Source organism: Engraulis encrasicolus, chromosome 7 (genome assembly GCF_034702125.1).
Source record: "Engraulis encrasicolus isolate BLACKSEA-1 chromosome 7, IST_EnEncr_1.0, whole genome shotgun sequence".
NCBI classification, from domain to species: domain Eukaryota; kingdom Metazoa; phylum Chordata; class Actinopteri; order Clupeiformes; family Engraulidae; genus Engraulis; species Engraulis encrasicolus.
The window spans coordinates 36,732,758-36,756,767 of NC_085863.1; the positions used below are offsets into that span (position 1 = coordinate 36,732,758).

The following is a 24,010-nucleotide window of genomic DNA, read 5'->3' on the forward strand; positions in this document are numbered from 1 at the left end:
ATCTATGATAAGTGTAGCTGTGATTGTTTAGGCAGAGTGGACAAGAGAAGTGGGACGTAAAGGCAATCTGCCACTCTTCAGTGCCAAAAATACTAAACAAACTAAATGGTTGTCAATACAAATAAAAGAAAATATTCTTTATCATTTTAAAAGCAATAACAGAGGCTTTTGTGGAAGAAATGATATTTATATATTAAAAAAACAATCCAACAAAACACATACAGCAAAACGAGTAAAATGTTACACAGGCTGCAATTCAGTAACATAACCAACACAAGCACCATCTAACATAACATCAGGAGTTTTTAGTACCTACGTAGTGATCCCACTTTGTCTCCAGACCGCTGGAGTGTTGAATAGCATTGTACATATACAGCAAACTTTTATAAACAGAATCGCAAATTCTTTTGAAAGTAACACCAAAAAAAGCTTGGAAACTATTCTACAACTGTGTTTGTTCTTCAGTTTTTCTTTTCTTACACACACACACAACTGAAATGAACATTGACTTTGACAGCAAAAAAGTGGTCGCAGACCTAGGTTTTAGTGCACTTTTTTCCATATTTGAGAGGAATAACACCTCCGTCTCGGAGAGCAATAAATTCTGAAATAGGATTACTTCAAATACTCTTTTGATGTAGAATACCTACAATGTGTCCACAAATACCCACACTGCACACTGTGTTTAGGCAAGAGTGGTTACAGTTTGTGGCTGCTTGAAATAGGCACAATAGAAGCCATTTGTTTTTTCCTGTTCCATGCAGATACCATGTAACTTCCAAGGGGTTTCTAGATGGACCTTGCAAGAAGTAACAATCATGGTTCAGTCACAAAAACATGGAGCAAAAAAAGTGGCTTCTACTGTAGGGGAGCCTATGGTGCGGTTCCATTTCACGGACGCTGTGTCGGTGCCTGCGTCAAGACACAGAGGAGATGGGGTTGTGTGGAGAGCCCATCTGGGTCAGCACCTTGTCCAGCCACTGCAGCGGGCCGTGCAGGTGGATCTCGATCCAGCAAGGGGTGCTGGTCACGTCCTGCCGGTGGTACTCCGCACCCCAGCCCTGCAGGACAACAGGAAAACATGTCTCAGGTTGGCCACTGTTATGAGTTTGTTGTAACTTGAATGGTAATAACCAAGTAGTAATGTGTTACTTACATCTCTGTGTAATGTCAATTGCAGTGTAACACTATGGTAGTAGATTTTTCTGCTAATAGTAGTAACACGGAACAGTGTGCATTACAAGGGTCCCTCAAACAGCAATGACTAACCAAAAGAAACAACTAGAAAATGAGTGTGTTGTGATGAAACACTGATCTCAGGCCAGTATTTTGCAAACTTGCAACAAAAGTTTTATATAATCCAGTGCCTTGTTGTTTGCTCAAGTCATAAACCAATTCAGTACATGTTCCATCCTGATTGGAATTACTGTATGTCTACAACTCTTAAGACAGATACGGGAGTTTGTTCATGATAGCAGCTGTATTACGATACATGCTAAATACAAAAGGTACAGCTGGCAATAGAAGTGTCATGGGGAATCCAGACTGCCTATTACTTAACATGGCTTAGGAGAGGTCCCAACCAGCATTATCACCAACTTTGTTGATGTGGTGTAGTAGTCCAACACATGCTCGGTGGAACATGGGCTCGGAGAAATCACATTGAGAGCACAGTAATTAGATAGTGACAGCACCATTACTCCTGCAGGGGCTTTGGCAGGCGAGTCGGGTTCGGGCCTACAGTACAGGCAGCGAGCCAAGGATCAGAACAGAACAGCATACTCAGAAAGCACAGACGCAGACGTTTGGCAGTTCTTTCAGAACTCCGCCCAGCATTGCACCGGAGAGAGACAAGGAGGAAAAACTGTAGCCGTCCAATATTTGAGCAAGTGACCTCTAACAATACACTTACCACAATCTATCTACAGTAGATTACACAGAAGAAGATTTTCGTCAATGGTCTATATTCCTGTGGGAATTTAAAGGCCTAAGTAAGTAAAGTAAGAACTACAGCATTACACTGAAAACAATATTTACCACGCCAAGGACACTATGTTTTTGGTCATGTTGGTTTGTCTGTCTGTTTGTCTGTCTGTCTGTCTGTCTGTCAACAGGATAACTCAAAAAGTTATGAACAGATTTGGATGAAACTTTGGGGAGTTGATGGAAAAGACCAAAGGAACAAATTAATTTTGGTGGTGATCTGGACGTTTGTAAAGCTTCTTTACCATTGCAGGATAGGGTGAATTTTGACATTTGAGTTTCTAATTTCTCATAATATGGCAGAAAGACTTGAAAAAAATTAGGGTGTAACATAGTCAAATGTTCTATCAAACGGATTCCTTGGCAGAGGTCTGCACTCTCAGAGTGCATTTCCAGTTTAACAACTGCCTCTATTTATTATCACCTTGACGAAGCTCATGCGGATGGTGCACATCTTGGTAAGCTCGTAGACCACCTCGAAGCCGTGGTTGACGGACTGGGACAGCAGCTGAGCGAACAGCTGGTTGTTGAAGATCTTGAGGCTGCAGCCGCTGGGGATCTTGCAGACGGTGGTGGCGTGGAAGCCGTGCTGGTAGTTGCAGTTGCGGCTCTGGACGAAGATGCTGCTGTCACTCAGGCACTCTGCGTACACCTCCCCGCCCACGTAGTAAAGGTGCACTCCTGTGGAGTAAAAGACAAAGTTCACAGTGCATGGTTACAAGACGTGTTTATGTATTATGTGAACATGTTTTCAGGGTGAGATTTGTTCCACGAAACGAAGGGGGATTCTTTTTGGATTTTAAGCCACATCAATGGAGTTACATTAAACCAAGAATAAAATCATGTAAATGGTGATGTCAAAAAGACAGGGAATGGTCAGCACATGGATGGAAGTCATATTTATATAGAAAAGGTAGAAGTCTGCACACTGTAACTCTGCTTTGAAGGTTTATTCAAGTCATACAATGTTTCAACCCAACAGGGTCCTCATAAGGCATGTAGTGTTGACATGCCTTATGAGGACCATGTTGGGTCGAAACGTTGTATGACTTGAATAAAACTTCAAAGCAGAGCCACAGTGTGCCGGCTTCTACTTTTTCCATTGTCAGATACGCCTTTGTCCTGCACCTGGCCTCAGTGAGGTGGAATGTGCATAGTCTTGCTCTATGGAAGTCATATTTATGCATTACTATGGCACTCGGCGCACACCTGTCGCCCGTATTTTCTGTGCCCTTTTCTGGTAAAAATGTCAATAATAACTAGAATATGCCCCCCTTTATATAAAACACAGTGAATTGTCAGAGTATGAAAGCAATTTTCATTGTGCATTATGAAGTAAGTGTAATACACATCTTTTCAGTGCCCTTCCACTTTGCAGATGAATAAAATGACGAGTATGGACTCGATATTATAGTAAGAGATGAGGAATGATGTGTGTGGGAGCAATATTCATAGAGTCCAATGCATTACGACTCGTAATGGTTGATTTTTGGTTGAGCCCCTCGCAGTTTGCAGATGGAGACGACAACAGTAATTCATGTATCTGCCTCGTAAAAATAGCTTCAAATCACTGACCCTCGCCCTAACCCGCGTATAAATCAATGTGGAAATATTATGATGTATAAAAATACTCTTTTTAAATTAATAAATCAATACCAGGGAACAAGCAGCCGACACAGATAAGGCCACACTTGGACAGAAATGATGAAATGCAATCATGTTGAAGTACACGCTTTGAGGTTTTACAAGTCTGAAGGGGAAAAGTAAGTATGGTCATAATATTTCAAAGTGTCTCGAACAGATTTACGACCACAACCACAAAACAAGAAAAAAAAGAGATCCTCTGCCCCCTCTCCGGCTCTTTGTAGTGGTAGTGGAAATGAGACGGTAAATCTAGTAAACGTCTTTAATCAATTTATTATTTACAAACCTCACATTGCCCCTTTTCATCGCTTGCCAAGCGGAAACCTTAATGGCACCCATTCTCATGAACGCAGGCCCTGTCTGGCTTGTGTCACTCTCCCTGGCTTTGGTGTGTAGTGAGAGACAGCGATCGGGAGGGAGGGAGTGGGAGAACAGGAGACAGAGAGAGAGATAGAGAGACAGTGAGTGGGACAGAGCGTAAGACAGAGAGATGACCAGAGAGAGAGAGAGAGAGAGAGAGAGAGAGAGAGAGAGGGGGAAATCAAGAGGCAGAGGCAGAGAGAGAGGGCCAGCCACCAAAGAGCAAGATAGAGAGTCAGAGAGAGAGAGAGAGAGTCAGAGAGAGAGAGAGAGGGAGGGGGCTGGAGCTTCGCTGCCGGGAACGCTAGCTTGGCTTCCCTCCCACCCCCCAATCCCCCAGGGAGGGCGATTCTCACTGTCACTGCTGTATCCCGTGGCAACGTTTTATCTTTACCCAGCACTGGCACGGAGAGCGGGGACCCTAACACGGCGAGAAAAGCCAACATTTGGATTGTCTGGAGTTTCTCAGTCTAACGGGGTCTCCTTAAATGTGGCGTCGACAGGCCAGCGCGGACTGGCGCCACACAAAGCGTGACAGACAACTGTGCTCTCTTTTTTTCTTTTCTTTTTTTTTGTTCTCCCGCAATGCCCGTGCTGTATGGTTGCAATGACAGAGGTGAAAAAAGGCATCCACCAGAATGCGAAGATGTTCAGATAATGTACGGCAGTGGACCATCTGCCATCTGTGGGAAGTGTAGTGTGTATTTAAAGTACATACTTTCTTGTCAAAACAACAGTGGCCAGAGACAGAGCCAACAGCATGGGGTCAAAAGGTCAGCTCAAACAGACACTGCTTTTACCTATGTGTCTGTCTGTGCATGTGCTCTATTGTAGAGTAGACATTAAGACACACTTTTTCCAACTGCACTGTATGTGTCTGCACTTGTGCTCTACTGTGCAGTTGCGTGTAAGACAATACGTTTGTCTGATGTGCCTGCATATATGCTCTACGGCAGTGATTCTTAAAACTGTGGGCCGGGGCCCACTGATGGGCCGCGAAAGTATTCCAAGTCGGCCGGCAAAATAACTCCATGACAATAAATGATAAATAATATTTGTGTGTGTGTTGCTATTGACAATTTATTTGAGTCGCATTGTTAATTGTGTAGTTGCGGTTTACGACGCTACCTTTGCCTATGTGCCTGCGTGTGTGCTCGATGGTGGAGTTGCGGTTGACGTTGGAGAGCAGGCCGAGGCAGAAGCGGTTCTTGTTGTTGGAGGGGTCGGTGAAGCCGTCCACCAGGATGCTCCGCGAGGAGGCGTGGAAGGTCTCGCCCACGCGGTTGTTGAGCTCGTAGTAGGCCACCGAACACCAGTACTCTGGCTCCTCATAGCATACCGGCCGCAGGTCTGCTGTTGGGGAGAGGAAACAATGTCAGCACAGGGGTCAACATGCAGGATGAATGGTTCAGATGCAAACCTTCTCAATGCATTGATAAGGAGAAATGGTTGCATATTGTATTTAAAAATCAGTCCATGTAATTTTGTTTGGGCTCATCTTGTATTTGGTAATCACGTTTACGTGGAGATATTACATAGAGAAGGTACTACTTGAAAATGAATTCTAATAGACTTTTGTAACTGCTTTTAGAGGGCTTTGCATTTGAACTCTTCATATATTGAGACACTATATATGAAGTATTTTCTGGCCTTTTTAGGCCCTTATTCCAACAAGAAGGAAGTGGAGAGGAGACAAAGGAGGATCGGAAAATGACCTCAGGCTGGAATAGAACCAGACTGCCCTGCGTCACTGTACAGTGCCTTAGTCGTTGGAGCCACGGCCAGGCACATCAGAGACTTTCAAAATGGGAGACTGACTTTGCACACATCCTCTAAATCAGTGATGGGGAAAACCCTGACACAAAACACAGACACTGGTATTATTGAGCCATTCATTAAACTAGCCGATTCTAAAGCAATTAAAAAAAAAAGTTAAATAGTGAAATCATTCATATCAAGGCCAGATCTAGTACCAAGTGATGTGGAATATTTAGATGCCTATTTCAGATTTTGAATCCAAGTTGCCTATCCCTGCTCTAAATCATTCACAGTTGTGGGGCAACTTCTGGAGTGGTGTCCTCCAGTTCTGTGAACATGAACAAGAGACACAGCTTAAAAGAATGTGTTAGAAGAAGAAAACGTGTCCTACCCCTGTGTGGGGCGGAGAAGATGAGCTTGTTGGGGTTATTGGAGTCAGTCGGCTTCACATCTTCTGGAGTGGTGGTCTCCATCATGGAGTATGGAGGAGGTGGAGTTTCAGCTGTTTATAAGGAGAGGAATGAAACATCAGAGAAGTAGAAAAGTAAAATAGAAAGCATTGTATGCTGTGGATTATCTCGTTTGTTGTAAATGGCTTTGGATAAAAGCATCTGCAAAATGTAATGTGATGTTCTGTAACTGTAGCCTAGTCAGCAACTGTTTGTGAACCTTGGTGATGACATCTCACGCATCAACATCCGTGACATTGCCAAGACAATGGACAACAACTGTGCGCAATTGGCTTATAAAAACATCTGCTCGTAACTGATGGGCAAAACAAAATTACGCTGTTACGGCATGAAATAAATCATATCAAATGCCTGCTGCATATGGTAGGGCACTGCTTGTTGAGAGGGAGAGAAAGAGACGTCTTACCAACAGTGGTTACAATGATGTTCTTAAGAAGGGAGAGACCTTCCCTTCTCATCAATATCTCACTCTACTATATTACTACATATTCTATGCAGAGGGAGTTCAGCTATGACTGGCTGTATTACAGAGTTACTGTAAAGGTACCTGTGAGGTACTGCCCAATTTACTGCAAAACTGCACAATTTACGGAGACAAGGCCCTGTTTAGCTTTGTTGTTACCTGAATGACAGTGTGACCATGTTGTTATGAATTGCTGACTCTCTGTGATGTTGTGGTCATGTCATACCCTGGTAGTAAAAAAAAATCAGTGACTAGTAAGGCATTCCACATTATGAGACTCCACACACTGCTTACCAGTGATGTGCTAGTGGCTTCTTCTGCCCATTTCGAACACTGCTTACCAGTGTTGTGGTAGGGGGCCTTTTCTGCCCATTTCGAACACTGCTTACCAGTGTTGTGGTAGTGGCTTCTTCTGCCCATTTCGAACACTGCTTACCAGTGTTGTAGTAGGGGGTGTTTTCTGCCCATTTCGAACACTGCTGCTTACCAGTGATGTGGTAGGGGCTCCCCGGGTCGGCAGCACTGCTGGGGGAGTCTGGGTAGGCGGTGGTGTTGGGCGACTGCGTGAGCGAGCCCGACGGCGAGGAGGAGAAGGAGCTGCAGGGCATGCTGGGAAAGGAATCGGGGTAGGTGGCGTTCTGCGGCATCAGGGGCTCGTTGTGGATGGAGGCGTTGCGGAACTTGGCCAGCAGGCTGTGCTGCGGGTTGAACTCGCTGTGGCGCGGCACCAACACTGGTGGCAACACTGGCGGAGGGACAGACAGAGACGGACACACAAAATGGCATTGAGTCGGGACATCAAACTTCAGATTTTTTTTCGGCACATCTGAGCTGGCAGGTGCGTACAAGATGACACATGGGTCACTAATTAGACATTTGGAAAAAAAACTCCTGATGAAGGTCTAAGAAGACCAAAATGTTGGGTATTAAATAAAACAGCGAAAAGGTCAGAGTGCAGGAGATTTTTCAAACTGAGTTGGGGCATCAAAGAGTTACGAGCTTCCTCAAAACATTGCACGGCTTCAGAACTTTACGCCACAGTGGCAACACCAGTGGAGAGGGACAGACAGGCTGACAGAGACGAGCATTGAGTCGGTACATCAAAGCACAATGTTTCCTCTTACAGCAGTGAAGTGCTTTAGAACCTAAAATGCCAATTAATGGAACAAAAAATGTGTCCCATGGTGCCGCCTACTTTCAATGTTATTATCAGATATGTAGTAGCAGTAACATTATTATTAAAGGAACAATGGCTCCTTTCTGTTCTTTTCTTTTCTTTTTAAAAAGATTTTTGGTGGTCTTTAATGACTTTATTCTGACAGGACAGTTTGAGAGGTGGGCAGGAAGCGAATGCGGGTCGGCAGTATGGCAGACGAGTGCCCTACCGGTTGGCCACGACAGGGCCAGCAATGGCTCCTTTCTAATGATGACTTGTTCTAGGCTAAGATACTCCTAAACTGAAATATTGCGCTGTTATTTGCATGTGGCAGCACAATGAGCACACACACCTAGTGGTGGAGACCATGTTGTACTGTAGGTGGTTAATGCTATGGGAACAGGTCTATGGCACATAGACCTACAGTCCCAGGAAAAAGTTTGTACACCCTTTGAAATTTCTTACATTTCTGTCAAAATTGATCATAAAACATGGTCTGATCTTCCTGGAAATCTCAAGAAGGAACAACCAGAGTCTGCTTTAATTAATTCCACCCAAACATTTACATGTTATCATATTTTTATTGGTCATGAGGCCATAACATTCACAGGAGAGCAGGGCATAAGTAAGTACACCCTTGCATTAAGTAGGTTTTAACCCTCAGTTAGTTGCAATATCATCAACCAGACTTGTCCTGTAGTTGCAGATCAGATTAACAAAACAATCTGTTTGTATCTTGTCTCCCTCTTCTTTAGAGAACTGCCTCTCGTCAGCAAGGTTTGTGGGATGTCTGGAGTGCATAGCTTTCTTGACTTCATGCCATATAATCTCAATTGTTTTTGTCAGGGCTTTGACTGGGCTATTTCAGAATGTGTATTTCATTATTATGAAGCCATTCTAAAGTCGATTTGCTTCTAAAGTATGGGTTGTTGTCACATTTCAGGACCCATACTCTTGTGTGCTTCAACTGTGTGATAGACTTCCTCACATTTTTTCTGTAAAATATCACAATAAATTTGAGTTCATTGTTCCACTGATAATAGCAAACTGTCAAGGGCCTGAGGCAGCAAGGAAGCTGCATATAATGATGCTCCCGCCACCATACTCAGAAGAGGAGATGTAACCAAGAATAGCTAAAAATGGGATTAATTCTGCCAATCTAAAATTAATGGGGTTTCTGACCAAAAAAATATTGCTGCACCTTTGAGGTTTGCGAAAAAGCATTTATATGCTTCATAGAATTACTGCAAAATATTCTGTAGACCAACGTTGAAACCAAAGTTGAATTGTTCAGGGGAACACACAATGTCATGTTTTGAGGAGAACTGGAGAACCACACCTTCACCAAAACATCATCTCCACCTTTGAGTATGGTGGCGGGAGCATCATTATATGCGGCTACCTTCCTGCCTCAGGCCCTTTTCAGCTTGCTATTATCAGTGGAACAATGAACTCAGAAGTTTATCGAGATATTTTACAGAAAAAAGTGAGATAGTCTGTCAAACAGTTGAAGCACACAAGAGTATGGATCCTGAAATGTGACAACAACCCATACTTTAGAAGCAAATCGACTTTAGAATGGCTTCATAATAATGAAATACACATTCTGGAATAGCCCAGTCAAAGCCCTGACAAAAAACAATTGAGATTATATGGCATGAAGTCAAGAAAGCTATGCACTCCAGACATCCCACAAACCTTGCTGACGAGAGGCAGTTTTCTAAAGAAGAGGGAGACCAGATAAATCCAGATTGTTTTGTTAATCTGATCTGCAACTACAGGAAACATCTGGTTGAGGTTATTGTGACTAACTTAGGGTTAAAACCTATTGAATGCTAGGGTGTACTTACTTATGCCTTGCTGTCCTGTGAATGTTTACATCTTATGGCCAATGAAAATATGAAAACGTGTAAATGTTGGGGTTGAATTAGTTAAAGCAGACTCTGGTTGTTCCTTCTTGTGATTTCCGGGAAGATCAGACCATGTTTTATGACCAATTTTAACAGAAAGGTAAGAAATTTCAAAGGGTGTACAAACTTTTTCTTGGGACTGTATATTTGCATGTGGCAACACAGTGAACCCTACACGCTCACACCTAGTGTAGTCCATACAGGTAAATGGTTTAGTTGCTGCAATACCTGAGGTGTCCACACAATGATGACTTGTTTTATGGTACTCAGAAAACAAACAATATTGCCCCATTTTTTTTGCATGGGGCAACAATGTACACACAAACCGTAGCTGATAAGTGTTTCATGGGGTCTCCGCGCGGCAACAGTGGTAGGGATAGATGCACCAATAGTAGGTTTGTTTTCAGATGTACTTTGGATATAAGAGTAGAATTATTATTAAAGGTACCATGTCTCCTCTGCAACGATGACTGTCTATGTTTAGGTCAATGTCAAAACATTCCTCCAATATTTGCATATGACAGTGACACACGGTGACACACGGTGACACACTCTGCCCAAGTGTAGTTCATATGATTGTGCTGCGTTACCTGGGGTCTCCACGCGGCGATAGTGGTAGGGGTTGATGCAGATGTCCTTCTGCTTGGACCCGAACGGGAACTCGCAGCAGTCCAGGGCCTTGAGCTCGTGGTGGGACTGCAGGTCGGGCCAGCGCCACACGCGGCAGTAGATGACGTGCGGCAGCCCTTTGCGGTGGGACACCTGGAGCCGTCCGTCCAGCGAGCGCGGGATGGTTACACACTTGGTGGGCTGGCCCGGGCAGCTCAGCGCCCTCTCCAGCTCCTCCATGGCGCCCTTCTTCTTCTTCAGCTTCTTGACCAGGGAGTCTACGGCCTTCTCTGCCCACTTCTCCTCCTCGTCACCCTGCTTCCAGCCCAGCAGCCGCTTCACCGCCGGGCTGGTGAAGGAGAAGAGCGAGGTGATGGAGGTGGTGGAGTGCATGATGGTGTGGTGTTCTGGTGGTCCTGGATATCTGGATATCAGGAGTCCGCAGCTGAGCTGGGGGAGGGGAGTCAGTCAGTCAAAAAGACCGACAAATGAGGGTGGAGGCTTTGGCTGAACTCTGAAAAACAGGCCAAAAAAGTGAGTTATGTACATGGGGCTGTAAGGCAAGCTTGACATTACATTACACTACATTACTTTACATTTCACTTAGCTGGCACTTTTATCCTAATTTGGATACTATTACACTACAGCTGCCCCACAAGCAGCAGGTGAGTTGTGAATTATACAGTCCAGCAGCTGGGGAGGATGTTTGTGTTTTCCAGATCATATCAGGAGAAGCACAGTTAGCTGATTGACATCTCACAATAAATAAATAAATATATATTAAGAATGAATATTAGTTAATTTAATATCAATCCTTTGCAGAATATTCAATACAACCAGACCCAGTGTGAGTAAGCCGAGTTTTGTTGGCATTAATGTTACTTGTAAAACCAGCATTGGCTATTGTGCAGAGTATAATACCCATGCCCTGAGTTATACCCTGTGGTTTGTTTCAGCTATTTGATGAATAGCATGTCATGTTACACTTTGCCTCACACCAAAATCAGCTAACTCAAAATGACTAATCATTGCATCTGCACCATGACAACACAAGCACAGTCCTACACAACTGTGCCTTAAAAAAACATGAAATAAAGAATTTAACCTGTATAAAAAAAACATTTAAGGGGGGAAAAAGCAAAGGACAGCTGAACAAAGCATGACTATATTCAGACCCGAGTTGCGTGACTCGTGATTTTTATCTCCAATGTGCTCTCAAATTGTGTCAAAATGTGTAAAATTACACATAAGATTAAATGAACACAAAGGAAATTACACTTGAGGGTTGCCTACAAAAGCACGGTAAGGGTCTGTTTGTTGGTAAATGAAAGGGAGCGCTCGAGCGCAGTGCAATGCGACATGCACACTTCTGTTCCATTCTTGTTTTCGTCTTTATGAAACTGGCGTCACCAAGTCTACGAGCCGAGATAGGCATAATCACCTAATGCTGCATCATCAAGCGAGCCTCGCAGCACAAGCTCAAACATTCTTGGGGCTTACCAAAACATTTTCCACGGCTGTTCTTCTCTTTGACATCATACAAAAGCTTTAGGATTACTGTCCAACGTCCAGGTATAACCAACATCCCACCTCAATGAACTGTCTCGAGACTCACCCGCGCGCATCTCATCTTTGACAGGCGCGTTTTAAACTCAGCCTTATAGTAAACTTTTAAAATGCTCAGATACGCACGACTTAAATGGTTACTAGTCTTACGACAAATATTGTATTTATGACAAAAATGAAAGCCACATAATGATCACTTTCTCACGCTGTTTAAGCAATAATCTACTTTTCTACTTAAAATGCCCAACATAAGTCAAAAAATGGCTGTGCGACCACAAATAACTACATTACGCAGTTAATTTAAAAACTTTACAGACATTTGTTCATTCCTTACCTCGCGTTTCTGCAACTTGACAGTCTCTACTTTCAATATCCCTGTGTCTGCCCAGAGGTGTACCGCGTATGTTTGCAAGGAGACGGAGACGCTCCAGTCGCATAAACCGGCGTCAGCCAGACGGGAGCCTCTCCGCCTTTGTGCGGAATTCATCCGCTGCGCTGGAACGTTCCCAGAATGGCGCGGTGTGATAGTTTAGCAGTGCGCAATTCTTCTTCATTACAGCCTACACAGACAGACCCGTTTCAGTGCATTTTCTAAAGAATGGGAAAGTTTGTTTTATAACAATGATGACATGACACAGGTGTTTACAAGTAGGCTTGCAATTATTATAGCCTACTACTAATAATGATACCAAATCACATTTTAAAACACCTGCATGTCATTTCCACACTAAAACAGGTAGGGCCTATCCAAAGCAAGATTAGTGGAGAGATATGTCAGATGACAAATGTAAACGGGATTGCATTGTTGCATGGTCAATTCAAAGTTGCAAAGACCCATGATATGATACATGGATGAAAATCAGGTGTCTGTCTTATTGATTCTTTAATCTTGCATTGCTTTCGCTTATTCAGGGCCACTCGGTGTGCCAAATGATCGGCTAGGGGGTTACATTCATTGTCCTTTTTGCCAAACACAATTTGACCCCGTCATTGGCTTTGGCGATGAGCCAGAAGTCATATCGATCGCTCTATTTCTAGACCCTTTCATTGCGGAGGGATACAGTTTGATTGTACGTGCGCCGAGTGGTCCAGTTAATGACGCAAGCCTGCATGGCGACAGAAAGTCTAGGAGTTTGACATTTTCACAGTTTACAGCCACACCGAGGGGACCTAACAATACAATAATGTGGGCAAACATTTGTGATGTGTCATCTTTTGTTAGATAGACTTATAAGTTTATCTCCCCTTCATACCAAAGTGAAATCCAAATGATGCTGGCGGCTTAATACCAAGTGTAAACGAGACACTTATTCTACTACAGGTAATAGGCTATGTTATAAAGTAACCATGTGCAACGTGCAAGTTTAAGTTTCACCATTAAAAACAAAATCCCAAAGATGAATGGAATTCCAACAGTGTTATGTTACACAAACAAGGGTATGAACTACAATTTCATACTGGTCAGAAGGAGTTAGAGGGCGGGGGTGTGGAGGGATAGCTTCCTCAGACACAGAGGAGGAGGACAAACAGGATGTGCTCACGTTGTCTCAAAGCGATGCACTAAAAAGGTCCCCATCCTTGCCAAAGCCAAAACCCCGATAGGATAGGTTCAAGGAAGGGGATGTGTAATTTGTACCCTATAAAAGTAACCATGGGCATACTTCAAAAGATGCATTTCCTTTTTATATTCTGTTGGGTGAATCAATTACTTTTTTAACACTAGTAATTATGTTTAGTTAAATGTTGTAATTCAAGGAAATGTTTTCCTGTTGAATTACTCAAATAATAATAAAAAGGTAATTAAGTACAAGTCCTTTCAGGAAAATGGCTTTTCAAAGCTCCATCTCTCTCTAACAGACATGCTCAGACACACAGATGCAAGATGAAAGGGTACACATCTGAAACATCTCAATTTTTTCGTCATTTGAACTTTTTTTTATTACAGCATAATTATGTTTTTGGCTGATTGCATTCAGTCTTTCCTTAATCAAAAAACATTCTACATATTAAGGTTTTCAAGAAACTCAAAAAAGAAAAAAAAAACATGTACAAAAAAATGATGATTTCCTCATAAGCACTTGTGCCAACATATTTTGACACATAAAAAGTAACTGTTTACCAAGTGAAAATACAGTGCATGTAAATTGTGGCGTTGCCATTGAGCATGATGCGATGTCAGCCCCTCACAAACGGGTCCGGTTGTAAAAGGGCACAAGTTCAAGCGGCATTTAACCATTTCTGTTAATACACCCATTCCCCACCTTCTGTTGAGTTAAATCAGTGAACTTTTAGCTTTCTCCTGGTCTTCCAGCCGTTGCCTCAGTCCGGTCCTAGTTTGGTTTAATTATACCTGCTAGCTTGGAGTTACAAGCTGCATCTCAAGTCCTCAGAGAACAACTGGAATAACAGGAGAAAGGTAAAGCCCAATTATTTATCTCTGGAAGAGGTGGGGAATTAGCATCTTTTCCGGGAAATGGTGAAATGGGGCTTAAAGAGTTAAGAGCAGGGTTTCTTCTAATCTACTGGGTCTTCCTGGGAGACTCCAGCCTCCAGGCACCAGTGATGTAGCGGAGGCGGATGAAGACAAGGTCTCTGCCCATCTGCAACCAACTCCAGAAGGGCACCAACTTGGATCCTGATCATAGTGAAACACACATACAGAAAGAGAGAGAGAGAGATCCTTGCTTTATTCGTGCAGATTTCAAAGTACCACCATGTTGAACACCTTAAAAAATAGCAATACAGTTGAGTGAGCTTTCAGTAGTGAGTGAGTGAGTGAGTGAGTGAGTGAGTGAGTGAGTGAGTGGGTGAGTGGGTGAGTGTGAGAGAGAGAGAAGCTTAAATTGTTACCAGGGAGCACTGATCTATGACTCACCATCATAGCTTCAAATCAATGTCAAACGATTGTCAAACTCACCTTCAATCTCAGTCCATTTCACAGCTACCTCGGCAATTGGTATTTTGAAGCATTGGGCAATGTACAGCAGTTCAACATCAAATGCCCTTTGGAGAGAATTGAAGAAAAATGTCTCTGTACAACAACAATGAATAGAACCTTGAGTGTTTTTTTTACTAGAATACTAGTAAATCTGAAGCACAGTTAGGTGTAGACAAAATTTAAATCTGTGAAAGAAGATGGCAGCCTAAAAAAGAAAAGACTGCATCTCAACTGGCTATAGAAGTTCACAGAATACATATGCAGACATCCTTCATCTGGAACTACAAAGCTTCACTAGAAACAACCTGGAAAACCAGTGTGGATGACTAGTTTATTGCTCTTTTACATATTTAATCTTTAAATGTGCTGCACTGTATAATATTTTCACTAGTTTATTTCCAGATAACTGACGCTGACGAAGGCAACAGCCGAAACGTTTGTCTACACTTCTGCTGCTATGTAAATAAAAAAATAAAAAAGAAGAAAAGAAGAACCCGAGTGCGATCCACTTTTTCACCTTCACTAGTTTATTTCCAGAATTAATGCTGCCCATTCACAAATGTTACATTTTTCATGAATACTTACCACCACCATCAAATTTCGAAGTATTCATTATGACAGGGAAAAATGCACTTTTCATGCATGCAAAGGGGAATATTCTCCATTGTCCGCCATTTTTAATTTCCAGAAATAGACATTTTTAGCTGCAAAACTTCAATTCAATTCAATTCTTTATAAAGGGATAGTCCCTTGAGATGTCCCATCTCTTTTTCTAGGGGGTCCCATAACAAAACTTACTGTACTTTGGTCATACTGGTAAATAGTAGTTCATTATTTTGTAAATATTTTATAAATATGTTTAATATAATGTGCCGTAGACGGCAGTTTCAATGAGCAGCATAGTTGCAATACCTACTCTGGCCACCATCCTACACAGTGCACCTTTAATCTTTAACATAGGGGTCCCCAAACTTTTTTCTCTGGGGGCCACATTATCGTTCCTGACTGTGATCAGGGGCCGGGATCAATGTGGGCTGTATGCTAGGCTACTGCCTGTTATAGCCATAATTTCTAGCACAAAATAGTTCATCATTACAAGCGATTTGCAAAAGAAGTGAATACTTCACATGTAAATATAGCAAGGAACGGTTAGAAAAATATGGTGAATGACAGTTTATGATTGATACAATAGATACAATATTTTATCATTATTTTTTTTCTGTGAGGATTGCTTCTTTGGGCCAGTGTAAATGGTGAGGTGCAGAGAGGTGGAGGGCCGGTCAAAGGGGCATGGCGGGCCGCATCCGGCCCCCGGGCCTTAGTTTGGGGACCCCTGCTATATAACATATTAAAATCCAGAATAATCTTGGATAGTCTTCATGTGTGGGACTTTCCTGCCCTCACATTGTATTCTGTGCATTTAACATAACCCCAACATCTACCAATACTACTTGCAACATCCCAATTCACTCTCAAAATACAAATATAGATATCATCAGTATAATTATACACCCTTTCCCCCTCTCCATATCCAAATGCACAGGTTAATAAATTGAGATGGCATTACCAGCGCTCCACGTGTAAACTGCAGAAAGTTTTCAAGGCCGCCTCCCTGGTGAAGAGCTTGAAGCCACACTGGGTGTCTCTGATCCCCCGTACACAGAAGAACCACACCAGGAAGTGGAACCCATACATCAGGAAAGTGCGGAACATGGACCTCTGCAAGAAAGGCACGACATATGGAATAACACTGCCAACATACAAAGACAGCCAAGAGGATGGACCCTCTGCAAGAAAGATGTGGTGCATGAAATGACATTCAAAACTATACAAATGTGATCTGAAATAATACATAATTAGAAATTGAAATAGAAACGTGTGATGCATAATCGTGCTGACAACACTGGAATAACACAGGGATTACTACACATATAAAAGGAACTAGATGAAATCTAAACAAGAATACAATACATACATACATACATACATACATACATACATACATAGTTCATTAAGGGTTCAGTAGAAATGTGGCTTCCATACCTGAGCTACTGACTCCTCCTCTAAGTGGGCTCTAGACCCAACAGCTATGGCCATATTATCCTGCAACACAAATCAGTTTTAGTGAAATGCACAATCACGGTGGCAGCACAGTACAATTAAGCAATACAGGTACTCCATGTGATTAGTCCTTCAAACATACTTGTATTTGCAAACAAGTTTGTATTCATTACATACGGCTTATGTATACATTATTATCAAAAACATGGCTCCTGAATATTCTTTATGCTACACATTCACAGATGAAGAGCACGTACAGGCTTTGGACTAATGTCCTTTAAGGCTGTCTCCACTTTCTCAAGGTCCTCGAACTTGGTGGCTCCGTCAGCGTCAGCCATAAGGATGAGCCTGCCGCGTGAGCTTAGAGTGCCCTGAGGCACAGAAAAAGCAGACAACATAGGGATGTCGAGTTACAACACAGTCATGGCTTTTGCTTTATCACAGGCCTTTTAGAATGACGCTAAGAGTCTCCTTGCTTTATACAAATAGCCCCTTGTTACTGATGAGCATGGAATCCAGTCTGTCTGAGGATGTTTCTGGCCAAACAGTGCATTCTTTTATAAACACATTAATCATAAACGCCAAAATGAGATTTGATGTTTGTTACGTTCAAGTGTTGAGGCGACACACACCACAATATTGTGCAAAAGTAATCATATCATATGAGCTGCATTACCATTCTGACTGCTCCACCCTTTCCACGATTTTTGACCAAAGTTAGGACTCTCACTTTATCGTCACCATACTTCTCTGTGTAACTCATGGCAACCTGAAAAATGAATGATTCATTAAAATAAACAAACATTTGTCAGTCCACCAGAATTCCTAGAATTCAATTAGATCTTCATAGCAATTACATCAATGCTGCCCTATTCGCTTACAAAAAAAAACGTGTTTCAGATCACCATTAACTTTTCTGAACATGTAACAATGACACACTGAAATGTCGTACTACCTCAGAGGTCTTGTCTTTGCTGCCATCATCAACCACGATGACTTCATAAGAAAACGAAGGGTTCTGCTTCTGCAAAGACAATTTAGAGATGCAAATAATAGAATTTGAAAATTAGTGCCCCCTAGCGGCTAAATTGTTACAACTCAAGTGCATGCAAAGAAAGCTCTGTACAACTTCATTTAGGATACAGAACATACAAATAGGAACATGTTGCTCGTTGACACATTATACCATGGTATTATTAATAAAGTTAACATTCTTGTAGTGCTTTCCCCCCTTTTAGCAATGATCTAAACGTACCTGTCGCTTTTCCAAGTACTCCATAGTTTCTTCCATCATTACAGGCACTATAAAGAAAAAAACACAGGTGAAGAAAGAAACCAAAGTGAGCACACAGAATTAATCGGTGTCTCTGAGAAACCATTTGTAAATGAAATGAATACAACAGAAAAACAAAATGTGGAATATTTACTACAGAGACACACTGCTACATCTGTGAGGATTCACCTTCCTCCAGGTCATGTTTCTCAAAAGATCCAAGTTGAAAGTAAAAGGAGAATCATTTTAATGTTTAATTATTTTAATGTATATTGTATCGTGTCACAGAATCCTAACTCATAAATGTTGTGATCATAAATTAGAGGCGTCAACAATAATCAATTCCCCAATGCGGGGCAGGACAATTCAATAATTGATTCAGTAAATGTCATAATCAATGCTGCATATTTTTTCAAGTTTCAATAACTTCTGTGGTCATTTTTCGAAGCAAATGAACTTTTCAATTAAGTGAAAGCCCTTCAAACCATTGAAACCCGCAGGACTGATACACACTACAGCCAATAAAATGTTATTCATTATCTGACTGTTTGTATTGACCCATGACTAAAGAAAAACATTTCCCTCGCTTTCAGTAGAAATGTAATGCATTGCAATGCAATGTAGAATCTGACTGAATCGATGCGAGTTGAATCATTAGCTCCCAAATTGTAATCGATTCGAAACGAATTGCAAGGGCAGTGCCAATGCACACCACTATCAAAAATCAGTGGTTGGTCTCAATTATAATAATAGGAACGTTGCACTTGCACTGCACTGTGTAAGTAAGTCTTTACACGGTGTGCAATTGATACACACACTTACAAAATGTAATTATGATCATATTGTTTAAGACAAAAGAACAGGTGATGTAGTGTAGTAATTAATATGCTTCATATTATTACAGACATTGTGTCATAACATCCACTGGCAAATGCCATACTTTCAACCAAACAAACAGGTTACACACTTTCGAATGAATGAATGACTGATCCACCATGACAAAGCCAGTGCATACACAAAAGGTAACAGAGGTGTGGTCTGCATCGTGTAAGTGTAAGGTAACTTACACCTCTCCTCCTCATTGTAAGATGGTACTACCACGGAGAGCTCCACGGTATGGGGGTCAAACAGGCTAGGGAAGACATCCTTTTCCCCCTTGGCAGTAAGGAAAGACTTCTCTTTGTCATCACGGCCTAAATTCACCATTCCACTAGCAGTGACATGGGCAACGATTATTACCTGTGGGTGACATAAAAGCAAGACAAGACAATTGTTTACAATGGAGAAGATTGACCCATGACACAGTAAGGAATTATCACAAGACTAGTTCTGTCTTTTACAAAAAAGCTCCACAAACATAGCAGTATGAATTTAAACCATACCAGCTTTAAAGCTGACAGCATTTTGTAGCAACATGAACGATATATCATAGCTGTAACAAAACTGAACAGACTGTCAAAGCTGAGAAGAGTCTGAACTGACAAGTGACAACCCGAGCAGCCAGAAACACTTACCACAATGAGGGCAAATGCTGCTAACGACACCAGGCCTTGGATGATTTCACATAGACAAAAATCCATTCTCCATACCACGAAGACACCTGTGGTGAATATGATCAATATGTGCAATAACGGATCCTATAGCTAGCAAAGATAAATCCAACCGGTGACAAGTAGGGTTGGTTATGTTTACTGCTAGCTTTCTAGTAGTCCAAAAACGCTCGTGGGACATAGACTAACCAACACAAATATCTCCATCAACTACTCGTTAGCTGTTGAAGGTTTAAAAAATAAACTTCATGTAAGTGTTGAAAGACAAAACGTGATCAACTTTGGATAGCTGAGTGTTCAGCTACATCCATTCACTGAGAAACACCTATGCGGAAACTCCACCAGCACAAACCACATCATCGTTATCAGCCAAGACGGTGCCAGTGAGTGTCAACTTGACCTCGTAAATAAACTTGCGCCAACTAGTGGCCGGGAGAAGTCGGCTAAACAGTCCGATCATTTCTCTCGACTAACAAACCAAGTCCACTTTATCAGAATCAAATATTTAGTTTAGAACAGGAATTAATTTATTTACTTATTTAACATTTCAATATCTACGTGATGTTCTATTTTCAGAATCCAGTCAGTGGCGAATCTGCTGATCTGATGAAAAATCCCGCATTGTGCCACTGGAGGAACTCACGTGGGTAATCAAAACATCATGGCGGAAGGATTCAAGTAAGAACTTCTCTTTCTGATAAAGTTCATACACTGTTAGTGCTTCTTGTGTCCATAGTGTTAAGTAGCTTCAATCTTAATGCTTTTAAGAAGTGTGTGCATCAGAATCAGTGACATTTGAAGGTCCAAACGTCTGGTTACGTGTATTTGAATGAATCAGTCTCTGCATCAATTGAGTTGACAGTCTGTGCTACCTTTCAGTAACTTTTGACCACCACCACTCGTAACAATGTAACAACATAACAACAAAGTTCTTACTATTTTCTTCAATGTATTCAGGACTGCGGATCCATTGGAATATCACAAAAGCTTCTTGGTAAGCTCATTGGCCATTTACCACACTTCATGCATAGCCTACATGCATGGATAAATTAGTTTGTTAATTTTGTGCATTTTATGCATATAACCACGTATTTCCCATTTTTAGAAAGAGAACTGTCGTCCTGATGGAAGGGAACTGGACGAATTCAGGACAACAACATTAAATATAGGTACAGCAGCAGCAGCTTGTGATTGGTGATGATGATGATAGACTGCCTTTAGTCTCTCTGAAAGTGGCAGATTCCTCTTCAACTGCTCTATCCCTACTCAGGTCCTATATCGACAGCAGAAGGTTCAGCCTTGGTCAAGATTGGGAACACCGCTGTAATGTGTGGCATAAAAGCGGTAAGCCTGACTTTCACATGAAAAACAATCTGTGGAAATATTCACAATCACACTGTTGTGAAAACATATCTGTTTTTCCTGTATTTTGCGCAGGAACTGGCTGTTCCTCCATCAGATTCACCAGACAAGGGTTATATAGGTAAGGTGCACTGGGTGGGATGAATAGATTTTATTTCACATATTAACAATGGTATTTTTTGTGTTGCGTAGCCTGTGAAAAGCTGTCTGGTGGTTATCCCACAACAGCTGGTTAACCAGATGTGAGAACTACAGTAATTGTTTAGAACTAATAGAACGTGACATGTACTTGCAATTTGTCATCATGAGCAGTGGCAGTGGGTTCTGACATCTGGGTCACCAGTTGTTGGAGAACCCAGATATCTTGCAACAAAGACCTGTACTGTACATTAATAACTGCTTGCTGTTTTGCAGTGCCCAATGTGGATATGCCACCTCTCTGCACGTCAAAGGTTCGATCGGGCCCCCCTGAAGAACAAGCGCAGGCTGCCTCACAGTTCATTGCAGACGTAATAGAGAGGTAATCACTCACAGCGCTGAAGTACTCGAGTCCAGACTCGGACTTGAGGCCGGGCTCAAGTTTTGTATGGACTTGGACTTGTCATGGACTTCATAGTAGTTGGACTCCGACTTGTCTTGGCCACAGTGTTGCTAAATATGGCTTTTGGACTAACCCAAGTCTATCTCAATTTTGTTTAGAACACTGCCCATCATATATTCTGAGGTGGAGCTTGAAATCAAATAACATACCAGTTTATTTTCACATGCATGGCATACAGTTAACCTTCAAACATACTGCTATTCATCATTTTCTTTGATTTACACTGACTGAAATGTGACTCGATTCTCGGACTTGACTCAAACCTCTTTGGATTCAGACTTGACTATTCCTGGTCTTGGACTCAACAAAGGTGGACTTGACTACAGCCCTGATGACTTGTTTACTTTCACCAACTGCATTGGCTGTTGTGGCTTCACTCTATATTCTTGACATTCTTCATTGTCTTGCAGTTCAGAGATGATTCGAAAAGAAGACCTGTGCATTCAAAAGGAGAAGGTAACAAACTTATGTACACTACCATTTTAAAAGTGAATTCATAATTATTGAACCAGAACGGCTATTAGAGTAAACTAAAGACTTACTTCAGTTCATGTGTGTTGCTGGGTTTACAGCTCTGCTGGGTCCTATATTGCGATATAATGTGCTTGGATTACGACGGCAATTTACTGGACACCTGCATCGTTGCATTGCTCGCTGCCCTCAAGAACAGTAAGTCAAGCTCACATTGAACTGCATGTTACAGTACACTTCATCCTCTTTTAGTCTAGTCTAGTCGAGTCCAGTATACACTTACACGAAGTATAAGCAATAAGAGAACCGCATAGCCTACCTAAGTGTAATCGACTGATTTTTGGGTTTTATTTCTAGCACTACTCCCCAAGGTGACGATAAACAAAGACACAGACGTGCCCGAGGTGGACCTGCTAGAGAAATCACCTATCAGTATAAACAAACATCCTGTTGGGTCTTCATTTGCTGTTTTCGACAAGTAAGTAAAACTCTCACTTATTCTTCTATGAAGGTTGTTTGTAGCATAATGTAAGTATATTGTTCTTGCTGTATTTCCAATGTTTAGTTAATGGACTTGTTCTTGGACCTTATAAGATACTCATCCAAGGCACTCAAGAAGTTGCTTATAACAAAATATCGTGTTAAAAACATGGTTGAGGAGGAGGCCCGAGGACGGAGTGATTGATAGCTGTCTTGCCTTCTCAGAGATTTAATTCCTCCTGTTCTTTTAACTGTTCATTCTCTACTTTCTTAACTCTCTTGTCAGCACGATTCTCATAGTGGATCCCACTGGCGACGAGGAGAGTTTGGCCACTGCCGTGATGACCCTGGTCATGGATGAGGAGGGACGGCTATGCTCTCTACACAAACCTGGTACAAACTTTTTCATTCAATAAATTATGTGGCTCATTACCACTATTGCTTTAGGTCATATTTGGTTTACTGTATAAAAATAAAGCGGGATGTGCACACTTGCTCCAGTTTTGCTTTTTTCATTCCCAGCATTCAGCAAAATGGGAGCAAGTGTGCATGCAGAGATTACACTTCATTTTCATAGTTGTTTGACCCATTTGGTCTTCACCTGCGTTTTGGCTGCATGCACCACTACCTCTTCACTTAAATATTTGATTCATAATATAAAATCTGCTGGGGAAACGTGACTTGTTCTTGTAACGGTGCGTATTAGGATTTTCTGTGAAGATAAAAGCTTACAACATTTTTCTCCTACCACCACAGGAGGGACTGCCCTCTCTGGAGAGAAACTCCAACACTGTATCGGCCGAGCCACCACCCGCCACAAAGAGATCATCAAACTACTTGACAAGATTATAAACAGCATGAAGAAATGACCACCAAACACCACTTGATTATTTTTTTTCATTTTTGTCTAAAAAATTTATTTTTCACTGTCAATATATACTTTGTTTTCTATCACAATAAAACTGCTGACAAAGACCATTATAAAAATCTGTCTTAAGTGGCCAGAGATTTCTTTTTTTCACATAGATCTTTTCCCAGCACCATCAATCAACAGTTCAGGAATATACACAAGCTTTCTGTACTTACAATAATGACAGGATGTGTGCTGCTTAAAAAAACAGTGATGAATGCATGCTATGAACAGGCCCTTCATTCAAGGTTAAGAAACTTCTGTATTCCCATGTACATGAAAAGTTGAGAAACACAGGAGAATCAGGCACGTCCGTTCAACTCCTACAGTCTACTAAATAGTACTCCTCATTTCCTTAAAGGGAAGGGCTATCCATGTCGCAGAAATGAAACGGTAATGTAATGACTCCCAACAACAGTTTTTAAAAAGTAAGCCTTTTCATTTC

The 24,010-nt window shown here is 41.8% G+C and overlaps 3 protein-coding genes across 3 annotated transcripts; 1 reads left to right on the plus strand and 2 right to left on the minus strand.

The window, feature by feature from the left end:
* Positions 1–48: 48 nt before the first annotated feature.
* Positions 49–12,337, minus strand: smad9 (SMAD family member 9). The gene is made up of 7 exons (XM_063203391.1): positions 12,254–12,337; positions 10,335–10,867; positions 7,166–7,423; positions 6,137–6,247; positions 5,116–5,340; positions 2,408–2,664; positions 49–1,061 (listed from the first exon to the last, which is right to left on the minus strand). The coding sequence occupies exons 2-7, from the start codon at positions 10,744–10,746 to the stop codon at positions 918–920; spliced, it is 1,407 nt and encodes a 468-aa protein (XP_063059461.1). The 5' UTR covers positions 10,747–10,867; positions 12,254–12,337; the 3' UTR covers positions 49–917.
* A 1,492-nt stretch (positions 12,338–13,829) lies between these two features.
* On the minus strand, positions 13,830–20,098 carry alg5 (ALG5 dolichyl-phosphate beta-glucosyltransferase). Its single transcript, XM_063203397.1, has 10 exons — positions 19,706–20,098; positions 19,259–19,430; positions 18,174–18,220; positions 17,874–17,942; positions 17,595–17,687; positions 17,176–17,289; positions 16,901–16,960; positions 16,425–16,576; positions 14,837–14,922; positions 13,830–14,554 (listed from the first exon to the last, which is right to left on the minus strand). The coding sequence occupies exons 1-10, from the start codon at positions 19,769–19,771 to the stop codon at positions 14,439–14,441; spliced, it is 975 nt and encodes a 324-aa protein (XP_063059467.1). The 5' UTR covers positions 19,772–20,098; the 3' UTR covers positions 13,830–14,438.
* Positions 20,099–20,350: 252 nt separating this feature from the next.
* Positions 20,351–23,642, plus strand: exosc8 (exosome component 8). The gene is made up of 11 exons (XM_063203398.1): positions 20,351–20,419; positions 20,699–20,735; positions 20,847–20,910; positions 21,012–21,085; positions 21,179–21,224; positions 21,518–21,623; positions 22,115–22,160; positions 22,277–22,373; positions 22,533–22,653; positions 22,942–23,048; positions 23,412–23,642. Exons 1-11 carry the CDS (start codon positions 20,403–20,405, stop codon positions 23,522–23,524), a joined length of 828 nt encoding a protein of 275 aa, XP_063059468.1. The 5' UTR covers positions 20,351–20,402; the 3' UTR covers positions 23,525–23,642.
* Positions 23,643–24,010: the final 368 nt, after the last annotated feature.

Excerpts from the sequence above, each read along its gene's own strand:
- smad9 (XM_063203391.1), bottom strand. The coding sequence starts at position 10,746 with ATGCACTCCACCACCTCCATCACCTCGCTCTTCTCCTTCACCAGCCCG. Across the intron at positions 7,424-10,334 it reads TCGCCGCGTGGAGACCCCAG|TGTTGCCACCAGTGTTGGTG; the intron begins GTAACGCAGCAC and ends TCCCTCCGCCAG. Across the intron at positions 1,062-2,407 it reads TCCGCATGAGCTTCGTCAAG|GGCTGGGGTGCGGAGTACCA; the intron begins GTGATAATAAAT and ends GTTGTCCTGCAG.
- alg5 (XM_063203397.1), bottom strand. The coding sequence starts at position 19,771 with ATGGATTTTTGTCTATGTGAAATCATCCAAGGCCTGGTGTCGTTAGCA. Across the intron at positions 16,961-17,175 it reads AGGACATTAGTCCAAAGCCT|GATAATATGGCCATAGCTGT; the intron begins GTACGTGCTCTT and ends TTTGTGTTGCAG. Across the intron at positions 14,555-14,836 it reads GAAATGGACTGAGATTGAAG|GATCCAAGTTGGTGCCCTTC; the intron begins GTGAGTTTGACA and ends CACTATGATCAG.
- exosc8 (XM_063203398.1), top strand. Across the intron at positions 20,911-21,011 it reads GACAACAACATTAAATATAG|GTCCTATATCGACAGCAGAA; the intron begins GTACAGCAGCAG and ends ATCCCTACTCAG. Across the intron at positions 21,225-21,517 it reads ACCAGACAAGGGTTATATAG|TGCCCAATGTGGATATGCCA; the intron begins GTAAGGTGCACT and ends GCTGTTTTGCAG.